The sequence below is a fragment of the Oncorhynchus keta genome, chromosome 12, assembly GCF_023373465.1.
Source record: "Oncorhynchus keta strain PuntledgeMale-10-30-2019 chromosome 12, Oket_V2, whole genome shotgun sequence".
In the NCBI taxonomy this organism is placed as follows: domain Eukaryota; kingdom Metazoa; phylum Chordata; class Actinopteri; order Salmoniformes; family Salmonidae; genus Oncorhynchus; species Oncorhynchus keta.
This window is the reverse complement of record NC_068432.1, coordinates 1,432,501-1,453,822: the sequence shown is the minus strand read 5'-3', so window position 1 is coordinate 1,453,822 and position 21,322 is coordinate 1,432,501. Positions and strand designations below refer to the sequence as shown.

Here is a 21,322-nt window from a genome sequence, read left to right as displayed (position 1 = left end):
TCTCCTTATTAAAAGGATTAGGGGTTGAGGGGAATGGTTTGTCATGGTACGGAGAACCATGACAACGGAGACAATTGGATTGGGGAATATTCAACTGGTCATAAATGGGGTGGATGGAACTTATTTTCATGGCATGCATCAATGACCTTCATCATTTGGGGATGGAGATAATAATGGCTGTGATTTATCCAGACCTAGCTGAAGGGCAGTGGGCTGTTAAAACATGATCCTACAGCACAGATTATTTAACATGTAGGGGCAGGATGGGTAGGGGGGAGGTCTCTGACAGCCACAGCCACCAACACCACCATGCCCAACCCCAACTAGGGGAAATTACAATGTGGGCACAGAGACACAAGCAGGCAGGCAGGCAGGCACACACACACACACACACACACACTTTTTAGGGTAACAATTATCAGAAAGGATTTGAAGGGCATCGATATATTGTATGTTTGTTGATCAACAAAAAACAAATATGTGACCACCGTATCCCCCTGATATGAGGGCGCTTCCCTGCGCTCTGCCCCAGCATGTGCGAACACATCACTTGTGATGCTGACGCAGGTCGACAGAGGCAAGCTGTCGGGGCGGAGCCAGTAACGCAATGCGCGAATGGGCAGTGGCAACAGCAGGCTGGCAGTGAAGCACCTGGTGAGGTTTGGCGGCAGAGCGACACGTCGAGGCGAAACGGGGTGATCCAAGAGGAAACGGACGCTGCGATGCAAGCAGACTGGAGCAAAATAAGAAGCTCACACACCCTGCTCTGATTTCTGGACTGTTGTATTGCGCCTCTGACAATGGAGACGTAATGCGCAGCTATTTTCTTGCTGTCAGTTTTATAGTTCGTTTTCTGCCACTTTAATCTGAGCCTATTATTGGCAGACAACCGACGATTCAACGGTCGTCTCGAAAGGGACAGGCTTTTTCCTCCTATGAAATTGTTTCGAACGGTTATTTATTCGTTCAGGAGCAAACGTTGAGGTTTCTGCCTCTTTTCCGCATTCTTATTTCTGGAAAGGGTCTAATCATGACGAAAAGCGCGCAGCTTGCGCAGACCCTGTGCTGAAGCGATGTTTCAGGACCATGGATACTTGTTTCTCTGTTTCTGGTTTACAAAATAAGTGTCACAAATGGATGAAGAAATCGACACCCGCAAAATAAACAACAGCTTCCTCCGGGACCACAACTATGCAACGGAAGGTATTGTAATGAAAGGAGGCAGGGAGTGTAGCTCGAATCTTCCACCTTCTACCTTCTGACCAGTAGCTCAGTGTGCCATCAACTGTTCTACAAAAGCATGCTCTATGGTACCTCATATATAGACCTAAGTACGTAACTTTAGCGCCTATTGACGATAGTATATTATCCCTGGGGGAGTTTTGTTGAGAGCCACGGCACGGTACGGTTTTGGAAACATAGGCCTTTTGGAAACGTAGGCCTAAAAATCGTTCATAAAAGCAATACATAATTTAATAAAAAACAAAGGTTAAATTACTACATGTTTATAGGGTTGGGGTTCCCATAAGACCATATTTCCATGTTACAGAGCTTATTTATGGCAAACACATAGGAAGGAGGTGTACCTGTGGTAATTATTTATCTGCGTCCCCGAACACCTGTCTTCAAACTGAAAACGGACGCCACTAACATGTTGTCACATAAAAAAATACTGTCAGCTCCAACTGTGTTAGAATCGGTTAAAACAGTATACATTTAGCGTTTGTGAAATAATTTTGATGTGATTTGAAAGTCGGGGGATTTATGTTTCTCGAACCGTACTGCAATTGAGATTCAATTCACGTTTAGATGGAGTTTTTTTGGCTGTGTTGGCTGCCAGAGCCAATTCGCCTCGAAACAGAACATGTAAGGTCCTTGGGGGGGTTCTCCCGCTCTGCTGACGATTATTTTCATGCAGGAGTAATAAAGGCCTAGTGCACTAATTTGGTAAACTATTTTTTTTAAATGTATATAAATAATTGTATTTATTTATTGTGATTTATCAGGGGGTGCATCAGCACGACTACTTCCCGCGGCAATACTGAGTTGTCATAGCTATGAGTCTCTACAGTCTCTTGCTCAGAAAAAAAGTGTTAAGCTATGTAGAATTAATGGATGTCTGGCATTAGCTTATACCGTTGCATTATATATTGAGAAGGTCAGATATTGGAGAATACACAATGCAGTCACGGATGTCTGTGTATTCCGAATGAATCACTGAAGCTACGCACATCCCGATGCATGAGAAGCGGGTCAGAGGAGCCTCGGTGGGAGAATCTAAATCCCATTCTCCTCGTGTCCTCTATCCTCTCTCTCCTCGCCTCCTTCTCAAAACCCATTGGATGAGAAAGCCAGAGGACCCTCCCCTTTGACCTTCTCCAATGTGTTTAGGGAAGGAAACGAGGAGAGAGAATACGAGGAGGACGCAATTGAGATTATCCCGGGGAGTTCACACAGGGAAATAGGTTTATCCCTCTGGCCAAAGTACACTGAACAAAACTATAAACGCAACATGTAAAGTGTTGGTCCCATGTTTCATGAGCTGAAATAAGAAATCCCAGAAATGTTCAATATGCACAGAAAACCTTTTTCTTTCAAATTTTAGTGTACAAATTTGTTTACATCCTTGTTAGTGAGAATTTCTCCTTTGCCAAGATAATCCATCCACCTGACAGGTGTGGCATATCAAGAAGCTGATTAAACAGCATGATCATTACACACAGGGGGAGTATTTCTGTCTGTAATAAAGTCATTTTGTGGGGAAAACCCCATTCTGATTGGCTGTGCCTGGCTCCCCAGTGGGTGGGCCTATGCTGCACCCCTGCCCAGTCGTGTGAATTCTTTAGATTAGGGCCTAATGAATTTATTTCAATTGACTGATTTCCTGATTTTTTTTAAACCTTTATTTAATTAGGTAAGTCAGTTAAGAACAAATTCTTATTTTCAATGACGGCCTAGGAACAGTGGGTTAACTGCCTTGTTCAGGGGCAGAACGACAGATACAGCATTATGTTGACCATTTCGTATCAACCACATGAGTAGCCTAAGTATTTATTGATAACGATGCAGTAATTCATTTAGAGAGACATTATGGCTACTAATTTTCATTTTTAATTGGCTAATAGTAATTGTTTCAAATTAAAAAAATGTCATTCAAAATTCAATATCCTATAAGTTGGTTGTAAATGTAAAGGACACGCACTCTTATAGACAATTCATCCTGCTTTCCCTATGGCTGGTTATGCTGTATTGTTTAGGGTCTGTGCTGTAGCCTATAGCAGTGGAATAAAGCATTGGGGTTGCTGGTGTCAGAGTAGTGCAGGTAATCAGATTGTTTGCTTTTTCAGAATTAAAGTTTAGTTCTCTATGCAATACTGAAATATGTAATATAGCAACACTAAGCAAAGGCACAAGCAGGATTCTACTCTTTTCCATGTTGATTTCCGTCTTGCATGTGACTGATTCATTGATTCAGGGCTATATCAAGAGTTAGGCAACAGTAAGCAGCGCAATCATGTTGAGCCCAGCACAGCCCAGCCCCCTCTGTTATCTAAAGCTAAATAAACTCAGCAAAAAAAAGAAACGTCCTCTCACTGTCAACTGCATTTATTTTCAGCAAACTTAACATGTGTAAATATTTGTATGAACCTAAGATTCAACAACTGAGACATAAACTGAACAAGTTCCACAGACATGTGACTAACATAAATTGAATAATGTGTCCCCGAACAAAGGGGGGTACAAATCAAAAGTAACAGTCAGTATCTGTGTGGCCATCAGCTGCATTAAGTACTGCAGTACATCTCCTCCTCATGGACTGCACCAGATGTGCCAGTTCTTGCTGTGAGATGTTACCCCACTCTTCCACCAAGGCACCTGCAAGTTCCCAGACATTTATGGGGGGAATGGCCCTAGCCCTCACCCTCCGATCCAACAGGTCCCAGACATGCTCAATGGGATTGAGATCCGGGCTCATCGCTGGCCATGGCAGAACATTGACGTTCCTGTCTTGCAGGAAATCACGCACAGAACGAGCAGTATGGCTGGTGGCATTGTCATGCTGGAGGGTCATGTCAGGATGAGACTGCAGGAAGGGTACCACATGAGGGAGGAGGATGTTTTCCCTGTAACGCACAGCGTTGAGATTGCCTGCAATGACAACAAGCTCAGTCCGATGATGTTGTGACACACCGCCCCAGATCAAGACGGACCCTCCACCTCCAAATCGATCCCGGTCCAGAGTACAGGACTCGGTGTAACGCTCATTACTTTGACGATAGATGCGAATCCGACCATCATCCCTGGTGAGACAAAACCCTGACTCGTCAGTGAAGAGCACTTTTTGCCAGTCCTGTCTGGTCCAGCGACGGTGGGTTTTTGCCCACATTGCAATTTATTGCCCTGCCCACATCTGCAGTCCTCATTCCTCCGTTCAGCATGCCTAAGGCACGTTCATGCAGACGAACAGGGACCCTGGGCATCTTTCTTTTGGTGTTTTTCAGAGTCCGTAGAAAGGCCTCTTTAGTGTCCTAAGTTTTCATAACTGTGACCTTAATTGCCTACCGTCTGTAAGCTGTTAGTGTATTAACGACCGTTCCACAGGTGCGTGCTCATTAATTGTTCATGGGAAACAGTGTTTAAACCCTTTATAATGAAGATCTGCAAAGTGATTTGGATTTTTACGAATGATCTTTTAAAGACAGGGTCCTGAAAAAGGGGACGTTTCTTTTTTTGCTGAGTTTATGCGTGGATGGATCAGGGGCTGGGCAGTGAGAGGAGAGAGAGAGAGCTGAAATAACCATATAGGATTAAGCTGAACCACCAGATAGGCAGATGACATTGGCGTCAGACAAATGCAACACATAAGACAAGCTTAACTCAACATTTTCTCTCCCATTCTCTCATGTGAAAGCCAGGCAGGACCAACACATTTTCTCTCTCTTTAATCTGCTTCACCTCTAAGCGGCCAGACTACTGCTCTTTCCAGGAGGGCTTAACCAGTGCCATTCTTTATACTGAAAGTGTTGTTGGATTGTCTCAGAGGGAAGCGTACCCTGCTCGTTTCACTATATGGGTAACCGTAAGATCTATACTGTAGGGTTCTGCAGTCTTCCCAGTGCTGCATGTCCTGGAGGGAACGGAAGGCTTTCACAGAAACGTACATGTTACAGGCTCTGAGGAGTACAGCTCACTCGTTTCTCCTCGATGTATGAAGGTACTGAGGTGAAGACAGGAGCCTCGGGTGAAAGTTAGCAGCTGGAGTAAAATAATATATAATTTTTATTCAGGTTCATCTGAATTCTTAAAAAAAAAAAAAATATCAGTCAAGAAATGCTAGATATTCGTTTTCAATAATGGGTTTCACCCAATATGTTGTTCATATTCATATTAGCTTACCCTGCTTCACATGAATCTATTTTCAATTTATTTGCGATTCCTAAGAAAAATGTGTAAAGTCAATTGACAAATGGTGAAGTGATTTTCCTCATATTATTGTCTCTTAATACTCCTCACAATCTAATTGGGAATAATGAGTAAATCATACAATTTCTGAGGCAAAACAATGTAGACAAATTACGTTCTCCCCTCCCCCACGTATCCTCCATAACAGCATATTACTACTATCTCTGTTTCTAGCACCTTCTCAAGGGCATGAGGGCTGGGGGGCTGATGGCTGCCAATAACCCCCCTCCTCCATCACTAAGAACCCAGGTTAAGCCTGTTTCCGAGTGAATGACCCTGCCTCACCCACTGACCTACAAACTACCAAACCCTTGCCCCCCAACCCCCTCCACCTACTCACCAGGAGCTTAGCCCCCCAATCCACACCCCTGTGTGCTTTCTCCCCAAGGACCACAGAGTGTAAATAATTCAGGTACCGTCCTCTCTCATCCATCAGAAGAATATTTACAACCCCCCCCATCCTCCCAGTCTGCTGTCTGTGGCTGTGTCCTATTATAAGGTCGGCCTGCATTTGTATGGGAGGGAAAGGAGAGGATCTCAAGGCCACCAGACTGCTGTCTCCATCTTACCATTACTACTAAAACACATGGCATTCATAACCTCTTTACCTCTATAAAGACTGCTCATGTCATCTCAGTCTATGATGAAGTAGATGACATGAAATAGGTGTATGGGGTAGGGTGTTTTCAAAAATCCAAAAATTCGTAAACATGAAAAATAATGTTCTAAATGTTAAAGTTATATTTTTGAGGAGAAGTGAAATAATGGATGTTGAGATAAAAAAATAAACAAATTGCAAGCAAAATCATTTTAAAGCGAGAGCAAATTATTTGAAAACTAATGCAAAATTAGTTTTCAGTTCACATTTTCCAACAACCAACTGTTAATTCTATTTCCCCTATGCTCTTCTTGCCCGGCAGTTCACAGGCAGCTGATGAGGAGAGGACGGCTCATAATAATGGCTGGAATGGAGTTAATGGAATGGTATCAAAAATATGGAAACTATGTGTTTGATACCATTCCATTAATTCCATTCCAGATGGTGTACATTCCATTCCAGGTCTCTTTTCCATCACCAAGTGGTGTACATACGAGTCCCTGGCCTAAATACAATGATGTAGCTAGCTAGCTAACTGGAGACATTCGTCACGGTTCTAAAATCACAAAGGCCTATTCGGACGTGACATCACTTGGTTTAGTAAAAACATACGGGCAAACCTTTCACTACGGCTGGCAGTGGCTAGCGACAGGCGTGCAGAGTCTGGCGATTCATTCTATTTGGCTAGCTAGTCGAACAACTAAGCAAGCCAACTAATCTAACGTACTTAAAAACTGTACGTGTCAATAATTATTGGATAGCCACTGATTGGCTATTATAATTTGTATCACCATGACGTTGCGAGACGTGTTTGTCACATGCGTGTTCCATTAGAAGCATATCTATATAATACCTTTCATGACAAACCATGTAACTAGATAGGTACACATATTAATTAATAGATAGGAATTTAAATAGAAAACGGGACTATTTTGGCATTAGTTTTCAAATCATTTGTTACTGCTTTAAAATTCAAGTTTTGCTCCCGATTTAAAATGATTTGCTTGCAAGTTGTTTTGTTTTGCTTATTGATATCATTTTTATTTTATTTTTACATTCATTTGTTTCACTCTTTTTAAAAAAAAACATTATTCACTATTTTTCACGTTTTAAGATTTATTTGATTTTAAATTCAATACTTAAGGTGTGAAATTTACCCCATGTAGATAGATGACTGTCATCTACTCTTGTCTGTTTTGTCTGGGAGGTTGTCCAGAGTTATGGGAGATGTGGATAGCTGCAGACAACTGTGCATTTTTAAGAGAAAAGCTTTGAATCACAACAGCAATGCTATTCATCCCCAGATGTTTCCTTAGATGTACTGTTTCCTTAGAAACAGTACTGTTTCCTTAGATGTACTGTTTCCTTAGAATATAATTGACTTGGACTTTTTTTGAAGTGCACTATCCACTGTCCAAGTTAGAGCAGGGAATATGTCGATAGGAATCAGGAAGAACTCATAGAAATGGCCAGGGGGTAAGCTGTTCTCCTCATGATGGTCCGATGCTACTTGTTTGACATTCAGATTAATAATTGATGACTCAATACATTATTAAAATGTATTTTAATGCATGTTGTGTTTACCTCTGCCTGTTACTACTGTTAACATCCTCCACTAGAAGAAAAGACTAAACGTAAACTGTGCACTTTAACCTATTTTATGATACCGTGAGAGACGCATCGTGTATCTTCCTTTCACCATTTTAGTCCCCAATCCCCTCACTTCTGCTTTGCTCTTTGGGGTCTAGGCTGGGTTACTGTAAAGCACTTTGTGACAACTGCTGATGTAGAAAAAAAAGGCATTATAAAATCTAGAAAAGAGGAAAACCCTCTCATTGTGTTATTTTGATTGATGACATGAGAGTGAGACCAGAGCAGTAATTAGACCAGGGCGTTAGAGCAGAGCTAACATAACGTCCATGGACCTCTATCTATGTTGTCTCTCGGAGAGGGAACACTACAGTACCACTGGGATCTCTTTTCCGTCAGCAAACCTTTGGGAGAGAGGATCTTCCTTCTGTGAGATGGGGCTTGAATTTGATGGCGTGGATTAGTCCTAAATGAATGCACACACTGGGTGATGTGTGAGTGAGGCGGTGTCACGCGGTGATTGTGCCCTCTCTAATCAGATCTCAGCCTCTTAGAGGGCTCATCCCCTCCCCTCCCAATCGGCTCCCTCCCTGCACACTGACAGGGACAGAGATTTATGGACCTCCCAATTCTCACAAAATGGATACGGGTGGGAGGTGGAAGAGGGAGGGAGACGGGCTACTGTTACAGGGACAAGCATGTACAGTGCATTTAGAAAGGATTCAAAAACCTTTTTTCTCATCAATCTACACCCAATACCCCTTAATGACAAAGTGGAAACAGGCTTTTAGACATTTTTGCAAATGTATTAAAAATAAAACACAGAAAACGTTATTTACATAATTATTCAGACCTTTGCTCTGAGACTCGAAATTAAGCTCAGGTGCCTCCTGCTTCCATTGATCATCCTTGAGATGTTTCTACAACTTGATTGGAGGCCACCTGTGGTAAATTCAATTGATTGGACATGATTTAGACACACTGGTCTATATAAGGTCCCACAGTTGACCGTGCATGTCAGAGGAAAAACCACGCCAAGAGGTCGAAGGAATTGTACGTAAAGCTCAGAGACGCGATTCTGTTGAGGCAAAGATCTGGGGAAGTGTTCCAAAAAATGTCTGCAGCATTGAAGGTCTCCAAGAACACAGTGGCCTCCATCATTCATAAATGGAAGAAGTTTGGAACCACCAAGACTCTTCCTAGAGCTGACCGCCCGGCTAAACTGAGAAATCGGGGGAGAAGGGCCCTGGTCAGGGAGGTGGCAAAAAACCTGATGGTCACTCTGACAGAGCTCCAGAGTTCCTCTGTGGAGATGGGAGAACCTTCCAGAAGGACATCTCTGCAGCACTCCGCCAATCAGGTATTTATGGTAGAATGGCCAGACAGAAGCCACTCCTCAGTAAAAGGCACACGACAGCCCGCTTGGAGTTTGCCAAAAGGCACCTAAAGGAGTCTCAGTCCATGAGAAACAAGATTCTCTGGTCTGATGAAACGAAGATTGAACTCTTTGGCCTGAATGCCAAGGCGTCACGTCTTAAGGTATCCTGGCACCATCCCTATGGTGAAGCATAGTGGTGGCAACATCATGCTGTGGGGATGTTTTTCAGCGGCAGGGACTGGGAGACAAGTCCGGATCGAGGGAAAGATGAATGGAGTAAAGTAAAGAGAGATCCTTGATGAAAACCTGCTCCAGAGCGCTCAGGAACTCAGACTGGGGCAAAGATTCACCTTTCCACGGGACAACAACCCTAAGCACACAGCCAAGACAATGCAGGAGTAGCTTCAGGACAAGTCTCTGAATGTCCTTGTGGCCCAGCCAGAGCCCGGACTTGAACCCGATCGAACATCTCTGGAGAGACCTGAAAATAGCTGTGCAACAGTAGATGACATGAAATAGGTGTAAATGGGGTACATTTCACGCCTTAAGTATTGAACCAGACAGAGCTTGAGAGGATCTGCAGGGAAGAATGGGAAAAACTCCCCAAATACAGGTGTGCCAAGCTTGTAACGTCCTACCCAAGAAGACTTGAGGCTGTAATCACTGCCAATTAACAAAGTAATGAGTTAAAGGGTCTGAATACTTATGTAAATGTAATATTTCAGTTTTGTATTTTTAATACATTTCTTAACCTGTTTTTGCTTTGTCATTGTGGGATATTGTGTGTAGATTGATGAAGGTAAAAAATAAAAATGTAAATACATTTTAGAATAAGGCTGTAACATAAAAGAATGTGGAAAAAGTGAAGGGGTCTGAATACTTTCCGAATGCACTGCAGCTGTGAGCATATTGCTGGCCTTTCGGAAATGGCATAATGGTAAAAAGGCTAACGACGCTGGAAACCTTTATCACAGCCCCATCAATCACCACCTGAAACCAACCCGGTGACTCTTATTAATGTACATAATGCCGTGAATTAGTTTGACATTATTATACAGGTTGATCGCGTTACTAAGCCAAATAAAGTCTCCGGTCAAAAATGTCTTACTCAGTTAGGACAAGGCCACGCAAACGGTACGCCAGACTAAGGATGAAGCACTAACTAAAATTGCCCTTCACACACAACTACTCCGGTTGAGAGGGCTCTGTTTATGCCCTGTCAACAGATCCTTCAAACTACCCTCGGGAGGTACATTATCTCCCCGAGTGGACGCTTCACAAGCAATGTAGATGCACCAAAACCGGGAAAAGGAGAACGTTCCCAAAGTCAATCAATCCTAGAGTCCCTTTATATAATCGAACTTTGGTTTACTTTCTTTGGGTGCGCGGTTTATGATGAGCAAATACATCTGGGTTTCGGGACCTGCACGTATCAGTACCGACGGATACAACTCCATTTGAAAAAGGCATCGCTTGAACATTCAGTAAGTCGTCAACATCTAAGATGTACAGTGGGTTCTGTATAACTCACAAGGAACATTATGCAGTGCCGCTGGGACAATCCTCTTGGGTCTATGGCCCGGCCTCGGGCCAAGTCAGGCACCTCATCTCCCAGTCAGTGTTAGCAGCAGCCAGGTAGAGTTATAATGAGACAGGTCTCACATCTATCTCTCTCTTCACTCTGGAGGCAGAGGAAGTAACAGTACAGGACTGTTGTGATGGATGCTGTCGTCCTGGGAGACGCACCTTCAGCCTCCACACTACTCAAATGAGCCCGCTGCCTTATGGATGGGCTGGGAGTTCGAAGGAAGCAGAGAGAAGGAGAAAGAGATGGAGGGCGGAGGGTTAGGTGGATAAATAAAGCTCAGAGAACGGCTGAGGGAGCTGGCTGACCTAGAATTGTGAGCAATTCTTGTTTATTGTTGCTTCAAACCAATACACTACCACCGCTAAAGTAACTGCAGTAAATTAAAAGTCGGATGGATTGTTTGTATATTAGACTCAAATGGCTTTGAGTTGAGCCGTGTGTGGCGTTTCCCAGGATTACAATTCCAGATGCTGATGTTTTTCATACCTGGGTTTGATTAGACCCGGATGAGTTAGAATGATGCTCTGAACAGTTCTATGTTTTGGAGCAGAACCAGGAGTTTTGACTCCCCATCCCGGTTACATATGCTTCTGTGAGCTTGCCTTTGTGTGCCTGTGAGCTCCCCAATCCCACTGGAATCCCTTTGTGTGTGCAAGAGAGAGTGCGAATTAGCATAATGGTGATGCTAATTTAAGGGTGTGTCTCTGTGGAGGTATGTGCATTAAACCACATGGGTGAGCAGTGAGCACCCATGTGGGTTTTGGGCGTCCTTGCAGTAAAGCAGTTCATTTTCAACTCGCCTCCTATCAGTCCAGTTGCACCCCTCACCTCTCGAATCTAAAGGCTGAAGCACTGGGCTCAAATTGTGACCTCATTGGTTCCTGCCGTTGTCTACTCTGGCCCCTACACTGCCCCTGTATCTATGGCAAGAATGGGTATTTTACTTACTGCTACAGTAGGACTCCTGGTACCTCTGCGATTTTAGTCGTATTTTGGGGCTGTCTCAAAAAGATCAGGTCGAACCTTCCAGCAAACAACATTCCACTCATTCTGTAAACCTCTTTTGTTTGCCTGCAGCTTGTTTGTCTTGTATGCTGGTTCTATTAAAATACACATCTGTTTTAACCATGCGGTCTGCAATCGATAGGCTATTGTTTTCCTGCGGCTGCTGTTGCCCTTATCGTGGCCCTGCTCTCCATTTATCAAGAGTCTCCTTGTGTAAACAATGGTAAGGAAGCCAGGACAAACATACACAGCGAACACCGAACATCCACCTTCTGTTTGTGCTGTGTTTTCCTAGTGAAAGGTTCTAGAATGTCTCTACTAACCCTCCACACCCCGAGTTGGCCCTGGGTGGAATCTCAGGGTTAGCCTCTGAGGGCTGGGGAGTCCTACAGGATGTAGGAACTAGGGAGGTGGTAGAGGCCATTGTTTGGGACTGTGGTAGCGGTGGGCTGAGGTAATGGTAGATGGCGCTGAGTTCCTTCGCTAGTCTCTCTGCCTGGCTCTGGCTCTCTCCTGTTGACCCTGCAGTGACAACACCACTGAACAATAGTCAGGAGTCTGTTGACATGCCTGTTGTTTATCCAGAGGAAGGAGATCAGCTCTCCAGTACCCAGGGAGGCCTCATTACCAGGTCCCAGAGAACATGTGATATAAGACCAGCTAAACAATGCTATGTTGTTCCTCTGCATCAGGATATCGGCCCACTACCCACCACCCTCCAGCAACTGTACTAGACTTTAGGTGGCATGATCTCTAATTGTGACACAAAGACAGTGCAATGCATTAGGTGTGTGCCATCTTGGTGATACAATGGAAATCTTAGCTGCTGTATGTAATACATATTGCTGAGCATTTCAAGATGGATGAGCTCAGAATGAACCAAGATTCCGTGAAAGATACTTTAACATCCAAGCTGCTCACAAAGCAAATGGTATTAAGAGGGACGTTGATGTCATCCCTTCTGTTCTCCCCTTTAAGGGTTAATGAAGAAGTGACGGAGAGACTACACATACATGCCTTTACAGGCTGCTGAGTCCCTTCATGTCTGTCCATTGTCTGTCTTATCTGTGAGGGAAGAGGAGTGTGTGCCTGCAGCGCTGCTCTCTTTTCCTCTGCCCTGGGAGGATTAGGCTACTGTTCATCTGTGATGAGAACCAGCAACCCCCCCCCCCCTCCTCAAAATGGTTTTCTTCCAGTAAACACAGCTTCTAAGATGGCTCGTATATAGGGTGATTTTTTTTCTGTGCTCCAAAAAGAAGCTTGTGATTGTGATTTGAGAACAGGGATGTGGAGTTGTGATTGTGATTTGAGAACAGGGCTGTGGAGTTGTGATTGTGATTCGAGAACAGGGCTGTGGAGTTGTGATTGTGATTTGAGAACAGGGCTGTGGAGTTGTGATTGTGATTCGAGAACAGGGCTGTGGAGTTGTGATTGTGATTCGAGAACAGGGCTGTGGAGTTGTGATTGTGATTCGAGAACCGGTTCTGTGGAGTTGTGATTGTGATTAGAGAACAGGGCTGTACGTAGAGTTGTGATTGTGATTCGAGAACAGGGCTGTGGAGTTGTGATTCGAGAACAGGGCTGTGGAGTTGTGATTGTGATTCGAGAACAGGGCTGTGGAGTTGTGATTGTGATTCGAGAACAGGGCTGTGGAGTTGTGATTGTGATTCGAGAACAGGGCTGTGGAGTTGTGATTGTGATTCGAGAACAGGGCTGTGGAGTTGTGATTGTGATTTGAGAACAGGGCTGTGGAGTTGTGATTGTGATTCGAGAACAGGGCTGTGGAGTTGTGATTGTGATTCGAGAACCGGTTCTGTGGAGTTGTGATTGTGATTCGAGAACAGGGCTGTGGAGTTGTGATTGTGATTCGAGAACAGGGCTGTGGAGTTGTGATTGTGATTCGAGAACAGGGCTGTACGTAGAGTTGTGATTGTGATTTGAGAACAGGGCTGTGGAGTTGTGATTGTGATTCGAGAACAGGGCTGTGGAGTTGTGAGAGGTAAACGGAGGATCTTTGAATTTGAAGTAGTAGAGTGCAATTGCATTGGGAAACAGATGATTGAAAATGATTTTCTTTCTATTTTTGCAACTGGAAGTGGTATGACCAGGCATTGACATAGAAAGGTGTTGCACAGTACCCACATCATATTTTGCAATGACATAATTGTTGACATTAACAAATGTGGCTATGACTATTTGCACTAATGGGCAACACATTAACATATTGATACAGTGGAATTGAATGCTATTGTTCCATCCCCGAGCCCTCCCCTCCAAATGGAATCTATCAGGCCCACATTTACAGTGTGTGTGTGCATGCATGCATGCCTGCGTGTGCGTGTCTGTCTGTGTAAGAAGGGGAGACTGTTCAGTACCCGTCTCTACTGATTACCTCTCTGGCAGTGAGGCTGGATCTCCCCCTCAGACCCCCTGACCCTGAGTTAATCTAACAACAGCGTGGCAGAACAGAACAGGGGGATGGGGTGGAGGAGAGGAAGGGTGGAGGAGAGTGGAAGGGGAACCAAGGGGGAACCAGGGATCCTGTTAGAGGGACTGCGACCCTCTCTTGTGCGCTCATTAAATGCAGATTGCTGATGCCTCTTTTTCTAGTTCCAACTCCCCTTACTCCCCCCTCTCTCCCCCTGCCCTGCAGCACTTTACCGCAGCCCCTCTGAGTCGCTCCCTGTACAGAAACACTTCCCACATACACAACGCTTCTCTCCCCCACTCCAGCACCGTCAGCAGTGTACAGTAGGCTGCCTGCCTACCTGTCTGCCTGCCTACCTGCCTGCCTGCCTACCTGTCCGCCTGCCTGTCCAAATGGCATGACGGGCCGGCCACAGCCCCAGTGGACAACAACTGATACAGCGATCTGTTTATCTCTCAACCAGGCTGGCAGGATGCTAATAGGTTGGGACCTGCTTGAATTGCCACCAATTTGAGCCGGATCACTGTAGGCTGTTTTATACTATGTCCCAGGGATTGGCAACCCTGGTTCTGGAGTGCCACGGGTACATCATGTTTTTGATTTAACCCACCTAGAAGACCAGGTGTGTTGAATTTGGGCAAATGCTGAACTGATCAATTAGCTCAGTTGGCCAAGTGCCTAGTAGTTAGAACCTGCAGCACTCCAGGAAAGGGGTTGCCTGCCCCTGCTGTATACCTTCAGGAAGCCTTCGTGCTCCAGACTCTGGCTTCCTAGAGGTATTAGGAAGCCATACTGAGGCTAGGCTATTTATAACCTCTATATTCTCCATCGGTTCCATAGTATAGGCTAAAAAGGCACACATGTAAACACACACAAACCCAAACCTCTTGGGGTGCCTCCTATGGTACACAGAAAGAATGTACCAGAACAAAGCCAGGCTACGGGTAGGGTTCCAAGTATTTACCACATTGCCAAAGGAAAATCAAACACTTGAATGCATGGCTGGAGTGGAGGTTTGTGAAAACAGAACAGGAGTCCTCTGCGTTGAATGTATGCTGATCTATAGGATTTCAATAGAGCAGTATACCAAGGTAGAGAGTCTTGTCAATGTCAGTTTGGCTGCCAGTGTCAGTGGACTGCCGACTGGTTGTCTGCTGCTGACGTAGGTTTCGATTAAAATTCCCTGCCTGGCCTGGATCAGCTTTAAAACATACTGACACTTTAATCACCACACCAATTTCATCGCCACATTTTCCATGGATTTTTTTTTTCAATCAATACTTTTAAAGGCCCAGTGCAGTCAAAAAACAGATTTGCCTGTGTTTTATATTTCCATACTATGAGTTTGGAATAATACTGTAAAATGTTGAAGTGTATGATAATGCCCGTTTTAGTGTAAGGGCTATTTGAAAAGACCGCCTGAAATTTCTGCCTGTTTTGGTGGGATGGAGTTTTGTCCTGTCTGGTGACATCACGTAAATGAGTTGATAGACCAATAAGAGTTCCAAACCTCTCTGCCAATAACAGCTAGTTTTCAGTTATCCCCTCCCCACTCAGACCACTCCCATACAGTCTTAGAAAAATGATTGCTTGAGAAAGTGCTAAGAATTGTTATTTTTGATCATTTTCATTGAAAACAATTACAGTAAGGTACTTAATTGTTACCCGGAAATGATTTGATATTAAGATGAAAAATGCCACGTGTTATTGCCAGGTGATGAAATGGTCCAGAGTGGAATCGTTTCCTCAGTCAGTGGATTCTATGAAATGAGATGCCAGACTGCAGGCAGTTCTGTTGTTGATGACTGGTCCTAGTATCAGGTCTGCCCCCTGAGTCTCTGAATCGACCCTATTGATCTCTCTCTCTCTCCAGCCTCCGTGCCTGTCTCAGGAACTGTCTCACAACACAAACACGCATGCACACATGCGCGAGCACGCACGTGCAAACATAGACGCACACACACAAAAACACACCTCATAAAAGCTGTCTAAGCAAAATGGTGCCTATCCCATTCTGCTCATTGTATATGGTTGAGTGGTTATTACAGCTACATGAATAGGTCTGGGTTTTATGGGTGTGAAAGGCTCACACTGAGACAGACTAGCTTCTGGCCCATTAACACAGGCGAGAAATCAGCTTTTAGGCTCAGCCCTTTTGGCACACTGATATTTGTGTACCTTTTACATTATACGGCTCAGTTGACCATCTCCGTTTAGACGGGACACTAAATGTTCGTCTGTTACTCCAGTATGGTGTTCTCGCAGCCACGAATGTAAGGATTGACATTGTAAAAACCGAGACGGGAGCAAACATTTCGGCACTCTAATCGGTGTACTCTCGCGCTAGTTAGTTCGTTCGCAGCCAATTGTGCGTGTTTCCTGGACATAATCATTCCTGACCGTATTAGATCACCCGTCGTTGGAGTTTTGAGATTCAGTCAATATGAACGAGGAAAGGGAAGAGGAACACAAAGAGACCGTGGCATGGCCAAACAAATCATTTAATTAAACGTCGTGGTACATTTGGCTGGATTCTCCCTATTACATCAGTACCTAGTCAGCAGTTCTGCTCTGCCGGCCAAGTGTACCCAGGGCACTGTGTGGCACGGTACCCACTCACCTTCTTATTTCAGTTCCCATGCTAATGCTCCCGGACTCCCAACCGCAGTCAAAGCCAGTCGCAGAGCCAATGATGCACAGATAGTGTCGGCTAGGCTAGGCGGAGAAGAACTGCTGAATTAACGTCCCTTCAGCCCGGCATGGCTGGATGCTGCTATAGCGTATACAGTGTTGTAGATCACATGGAGACACTTATTACGCTGTCGCTCTCTCCGTGGAGTCTCTTCCCTCTGGTAAACGTCCCATTCCAACCCATTCCTCAGCACTGTTAGTAGCCCATGTCGTTGGGTTATAGTGGTGCAGCTCCTCAGACATACGCCGAGTGTACACAACATTAAGCACACCGACTCTTTCCATGACATAGACTGACCAGGTGAAAGCTATGCTCCCTTATTGATGTCACTCGTTAAAGCCACTTCAATAAAGTGTAGCTGAAGGGAGGAGATGAGTTAAAAGAAGGATTTTTAAGCCTTGAGACAATTGAGACATGGATTGGGCAACTCCACATCAGGAAGGTGTTCCTAATGATTGGTTTGCTCAATTCACTATATTAAGGGTGCATTTACATGTCCAATTATAAATAAACTAGAGAATGTTTTCTGTTGTCTCGATCGACCTCCTTGACAGATAATTAGCGCTTATCACTTTGGTGTAGTGGATGTAGTAGAGAGAGGGTAGCTACTAGCTAACCGAATTGCATATGAAATCAAAGGCACATCACTTTTAATGGGGTACTGTGCTGCAATAAAGTAAAGTAGGGCCTGCAGCCCTGCACACTCACATGCTCCAGATACATATCTTAACTCGTTGACGTTGAACGTTTCAACCCAAACGAATCCAGGAAGCTTACGGGTTGGTCCAAACACGGATGCTGTACTGATGGGAACCATGGTCCCCGACTGTGCTACGCTGACTGGCATGGGCAGGCTGGTATCAGCAGCTGTCATAGCAGTGACATTCTGCCAGAGGCACTGAGGGATCCCTGTGATCCGTCTTACAGCCGTCTTGGAGACACTTGTGTTCACTCCGCGGCTCTTCCTGTGCCAGACAGCTCTATCGCAACACACACACACACACACACACACACACGCAAAACACAAAACACAAAACACACACAAACACACAAATCACACACACACACAAAACACACACACACAGTTCTCTCTAACCTGTGGCATATGTCAGCAATAAAATGTGTATTACAGAAGTAGAGGGTCCCAGATGCTCCTGTAATGGAGACAAATGTTCATGTGTGGGGCAATTTAGACCGTGTGTGTGTGTGTGTGTGTGTGTGTGTGTGTGTGTGTGTGTGTGTGTGTGTGTGTGTGTGTGTGTGTGTGTGTGTGTGTGTGTGTGTGTGTGTGTGTGTGTGTGTGTGTGTGTGTGTGTGCATAGATGGTGCTGGGATGGCAGCTTATATGAAGGGGCTGCCTGCTGCAGAGATTACATGTGAGCTCATTATCATAGACCAGATGTCTCTCTCTCTCTCTCTCTCTCTCCGTCTCTCTCTCCCTCGCTGTCTCTCTCCTATGAAATTGCTCTAACTGTTGATTCTGATCCAATGCTGTGCAGTCAACTGGTGATCTCCATCTTCTTTTGAGCAGATGGCAGAGGTTGAGAGAATGGAACAGAGAGAGCGAGGGCACAGCGCATCATGATCCTGCAGTTAGAAACATGTGCCTTGGTTCCACGTTCCATTTCCAGCCAGGGAGTGATGCTGCCTTCTTGCTCGTGGCTCCGTCCCAAGTGAACGTTGCTTACTAACGAAATGGACAGAATCAAGAATCAAAGAGGCTTGCTGTCTTGATTACAGTTGTTGCAATGCAATGCAATTTGTATCACCATGACGTTCCCGAGACGTATTTGTCACATGCGTGTTCCATTAGCTCATGGCTGTTGTTAGTGGCTGTTAGTGTAACGGGGGAGCTGGCTCCACCAAGCATGTCCAGTCTACTGCTGGAGGTTATTTATGTGACTCTGCAGAGTGCTGTAGAGTCTGAGGCCCTCTCCTCGCCTCCCCTCTTCTTTCCTATCATTTGCTGTGGTTGAAACAGAGAGTTACAGCTACAGTACCTGCCTCAGCAAAAACACCCTTTATTCACACACAGCAATCCCCCCCCGTCAGCATCCGCAACCAATACCCGGGGGGAAGAAACTGTCTGCTCAGGCGCTGGCAGCCAACAAAAGAGAGACAGAGCAATGGGGAGTCCGTCAGAGACCTGCTAATGCTGCTATCAGACCGTATATCACGGGTATGACAAAAAAATATATATTTTCTGCTCTAATTACGTTGGTAACCAGTTTATAATAGCAATAAGGCACCTCGGGGTTTGTGGTGTATGGCCAACATACCGCAACTATGGGCTGTATCCAGGCACTCCGCGTTGGGTCGTGCATAAGAACAGCCCTTAACCGTGGTACATTGGCCTTGTACCACACCGCCTCGTGCCTTATCGCTTAAGTATAAAAGGAGAAGAAAGCAGGAGTTCACCTAGCCCTGTGACTCTGGATGTGGCTGTGGCTGCAATGTGGGCCCAGCCCCGGCCCCAGCCCCAGCCCTTTCCCCAGCCCTTGCCCCAGCCCCAGCCCTTTCCCCAGCCCTTGCCCCAGCCCCAGCCCTTTCCCCAGCCCTTGCCCCAGCCCCAGCCCTTTCCCCAGCCCTTGCCCCAGCCCCAGCCCTTTCCTCAGACCTTGCCCCAGCCCTTGCCCCAGCCCTTTCCCCAGCCCTTGCCCCAGCCCCAGCCCTTGTCCCAGCCCTTGCCCCAGCCCCAGACCTTTCCCCAGCCCTTTCCCCAGCCCCAGCCCTTGCCCCAGCCCTTGCCCCAGCCCTTTCCCCAGCCCTTTCCCCAGCCCTTTCCCCAGCCCTTGCCCCAGCCCCAGCCCTTTCCCCAGCCCTTTCCCCAGCCCCAGCCCTTGCCCCAGCCCTTTCCCCAGCCCCAGCCCTTTCCCCAGCCCCAGCTCTTGCCCCAGCCCATGCCCCAGCCCTTGCCCCAGCCCTTGCCCCAGCCCTTGCCCCAGTCCCAGCCCTTGCCCTGCTACTTCAGCCTGTGCAGCTCCAGCTTCAGTCAACCCCACCAGTGATATATGGCTCCAGAGCTGCCTCGGGACCGCAACAAAGACAGCTGGCCAATCTGCATTGCAGCAAAGGTCCCTCATACACTGATGTGCAGTGCACACGCTCATAGAGACTGGGGGGCGATTGTGCCTAAACGCACACATAGTTACATACTGGCCTGTACACACAGATGCAGTACACTGCAACATATTGGAGGTAAAAAAAAGCATTGCCATTCAGCTGTTCTTCTGCTCAATCACAGCCTGCACATTTTCCAGATCTACAGCGTCATCAGAAACCCAAAGCAATGCAGTGTAAAGACTCACATTTCATATGCTGCTGGAACAAGACGTATTCACTGACTTTGACGAGGAAGCAGTGCAGTGCTCAGAATCCCAGTGGACATTAGAATAGAATTTGGAGATCAATTAAGAATGAATGGTCTTGTTTAACGCTCCTCTTTCAACATCATTATCATTTCACTATATGATCTGCAATTTTCTGCTGGAGCGAACCAGCCTGCGTCAGCATCATTTGATTGAGCAGCATTTTAAATGCATTTTTCAACCTCCACCTCAAAGAAAAGTATTGGAAGTCTACCCCCCCAAGTGAAATATAGCATTCATTGGGCAGTTGTCTTATATGTCAGTTGCGTTGCATTTCACAAATGATACAAATGTATAACGTGACAACAAGAAACAACCCATTTAATTCTTCCACGCAAAACAGATTTTCCCTAGGCCCATGGTTTCATAAGCTTAGTACCTCAGTGCCGGGGTGCTGAACTGGGGTTGGGGGCACTGAGCTGGGGTTGGGGGAGTGCCTGTTATTGACTGGGCTGCAGTAAGCTGCCTGGGCCAAGCCAAACAGCCCCTGGCCACTCTCCCCGATTTATTTATGAAAATAAATATTCCAGCAGCCCCGGGGGCCACATTCATTATTTCTAAAGAAAATCCTCAGCTCATTCTGGCCCCGGTACAGTGTAAGGGGAGGCGGGTGGGGGAGGGGGGGACAGTTTGTGTGATTTAGATAGTCAAGCCGCAGTTTTTATTGTCTGCATTAGCATAGGATCCGTCCATTTTGTGACAAAAGAGCATTTGCATGGGCATGAGGGTGGAGTGATAGGTTTCGGGGCATATTCTAATGACCACCTGCCTCTGGCCTTCCACACAACAACACCAGGAGGTGGCTGCATGAAATCTCTGATGATATTTTAAGATCGGCCTTTGGATCTGAATTTTATTGAAATCGTTGGAGGATGTAGATTAAATTACGTGGCCTAGTTATGGTCTCGAATTGCTGATCTTCAAATGGAATTGGGCTGGGAATGAACACATGCCCTGAGCCAACCTCTACACACACCTAATGAGAGGCACTGAGCAGAACAGACAGAAACGGCACACTGCAGGAGTCCTCTGTTAATGGCCGTGAAGGGTGTGTGTGCGTGCATGCGGGCAAATGACCAAACTGGCCTCAGGTCCTACTTTGAAAGCAGACCCTGTCATGTGATGATGTCATGCTCTGAGGGAGCTGCTGGTGTTCATGGTGAGATGACAGAGCAGTGTGTGATCCAGCCAATCAGAGAGACACAGTGTGTG

The 21,322-nt window shown here is 45.7% G+C and overlaps 1 protein-coding gene across 2 annotated transcripts in view; it reads left to right on the top strand.

Annotated features, from left to right (window-relative positions):
* Nucleotides 1-21,322, top strand: part of LOC118390845 (serine/threonine-protein phosphatase 2A 55 kDa regulatory subunit B beta isoform) — a 114,687-nt gene that overhangs the window by 53,134 nt on the left and 40,231 nt on the right. The window contains exon 1 of one of the 2 annotated variants that reach the window (XM_035781536.2): nucleotides 607-1,203. The exons of the other annotated variant lie outside the window; for it this stretch is intronic. Coding sequence (XP_035637429.1) covers nucleotides 1,134-1,203 — 70 coding nt within the window. The 5' untranslated portion in view covers nucleotides 607-1,133. Of the gene's footprint in view, nucleotides 1-606; nucleotides 1,204-21,322 lie in introns of those variants that run through there. 2 annotated transcript variants of the gene reach the window in all.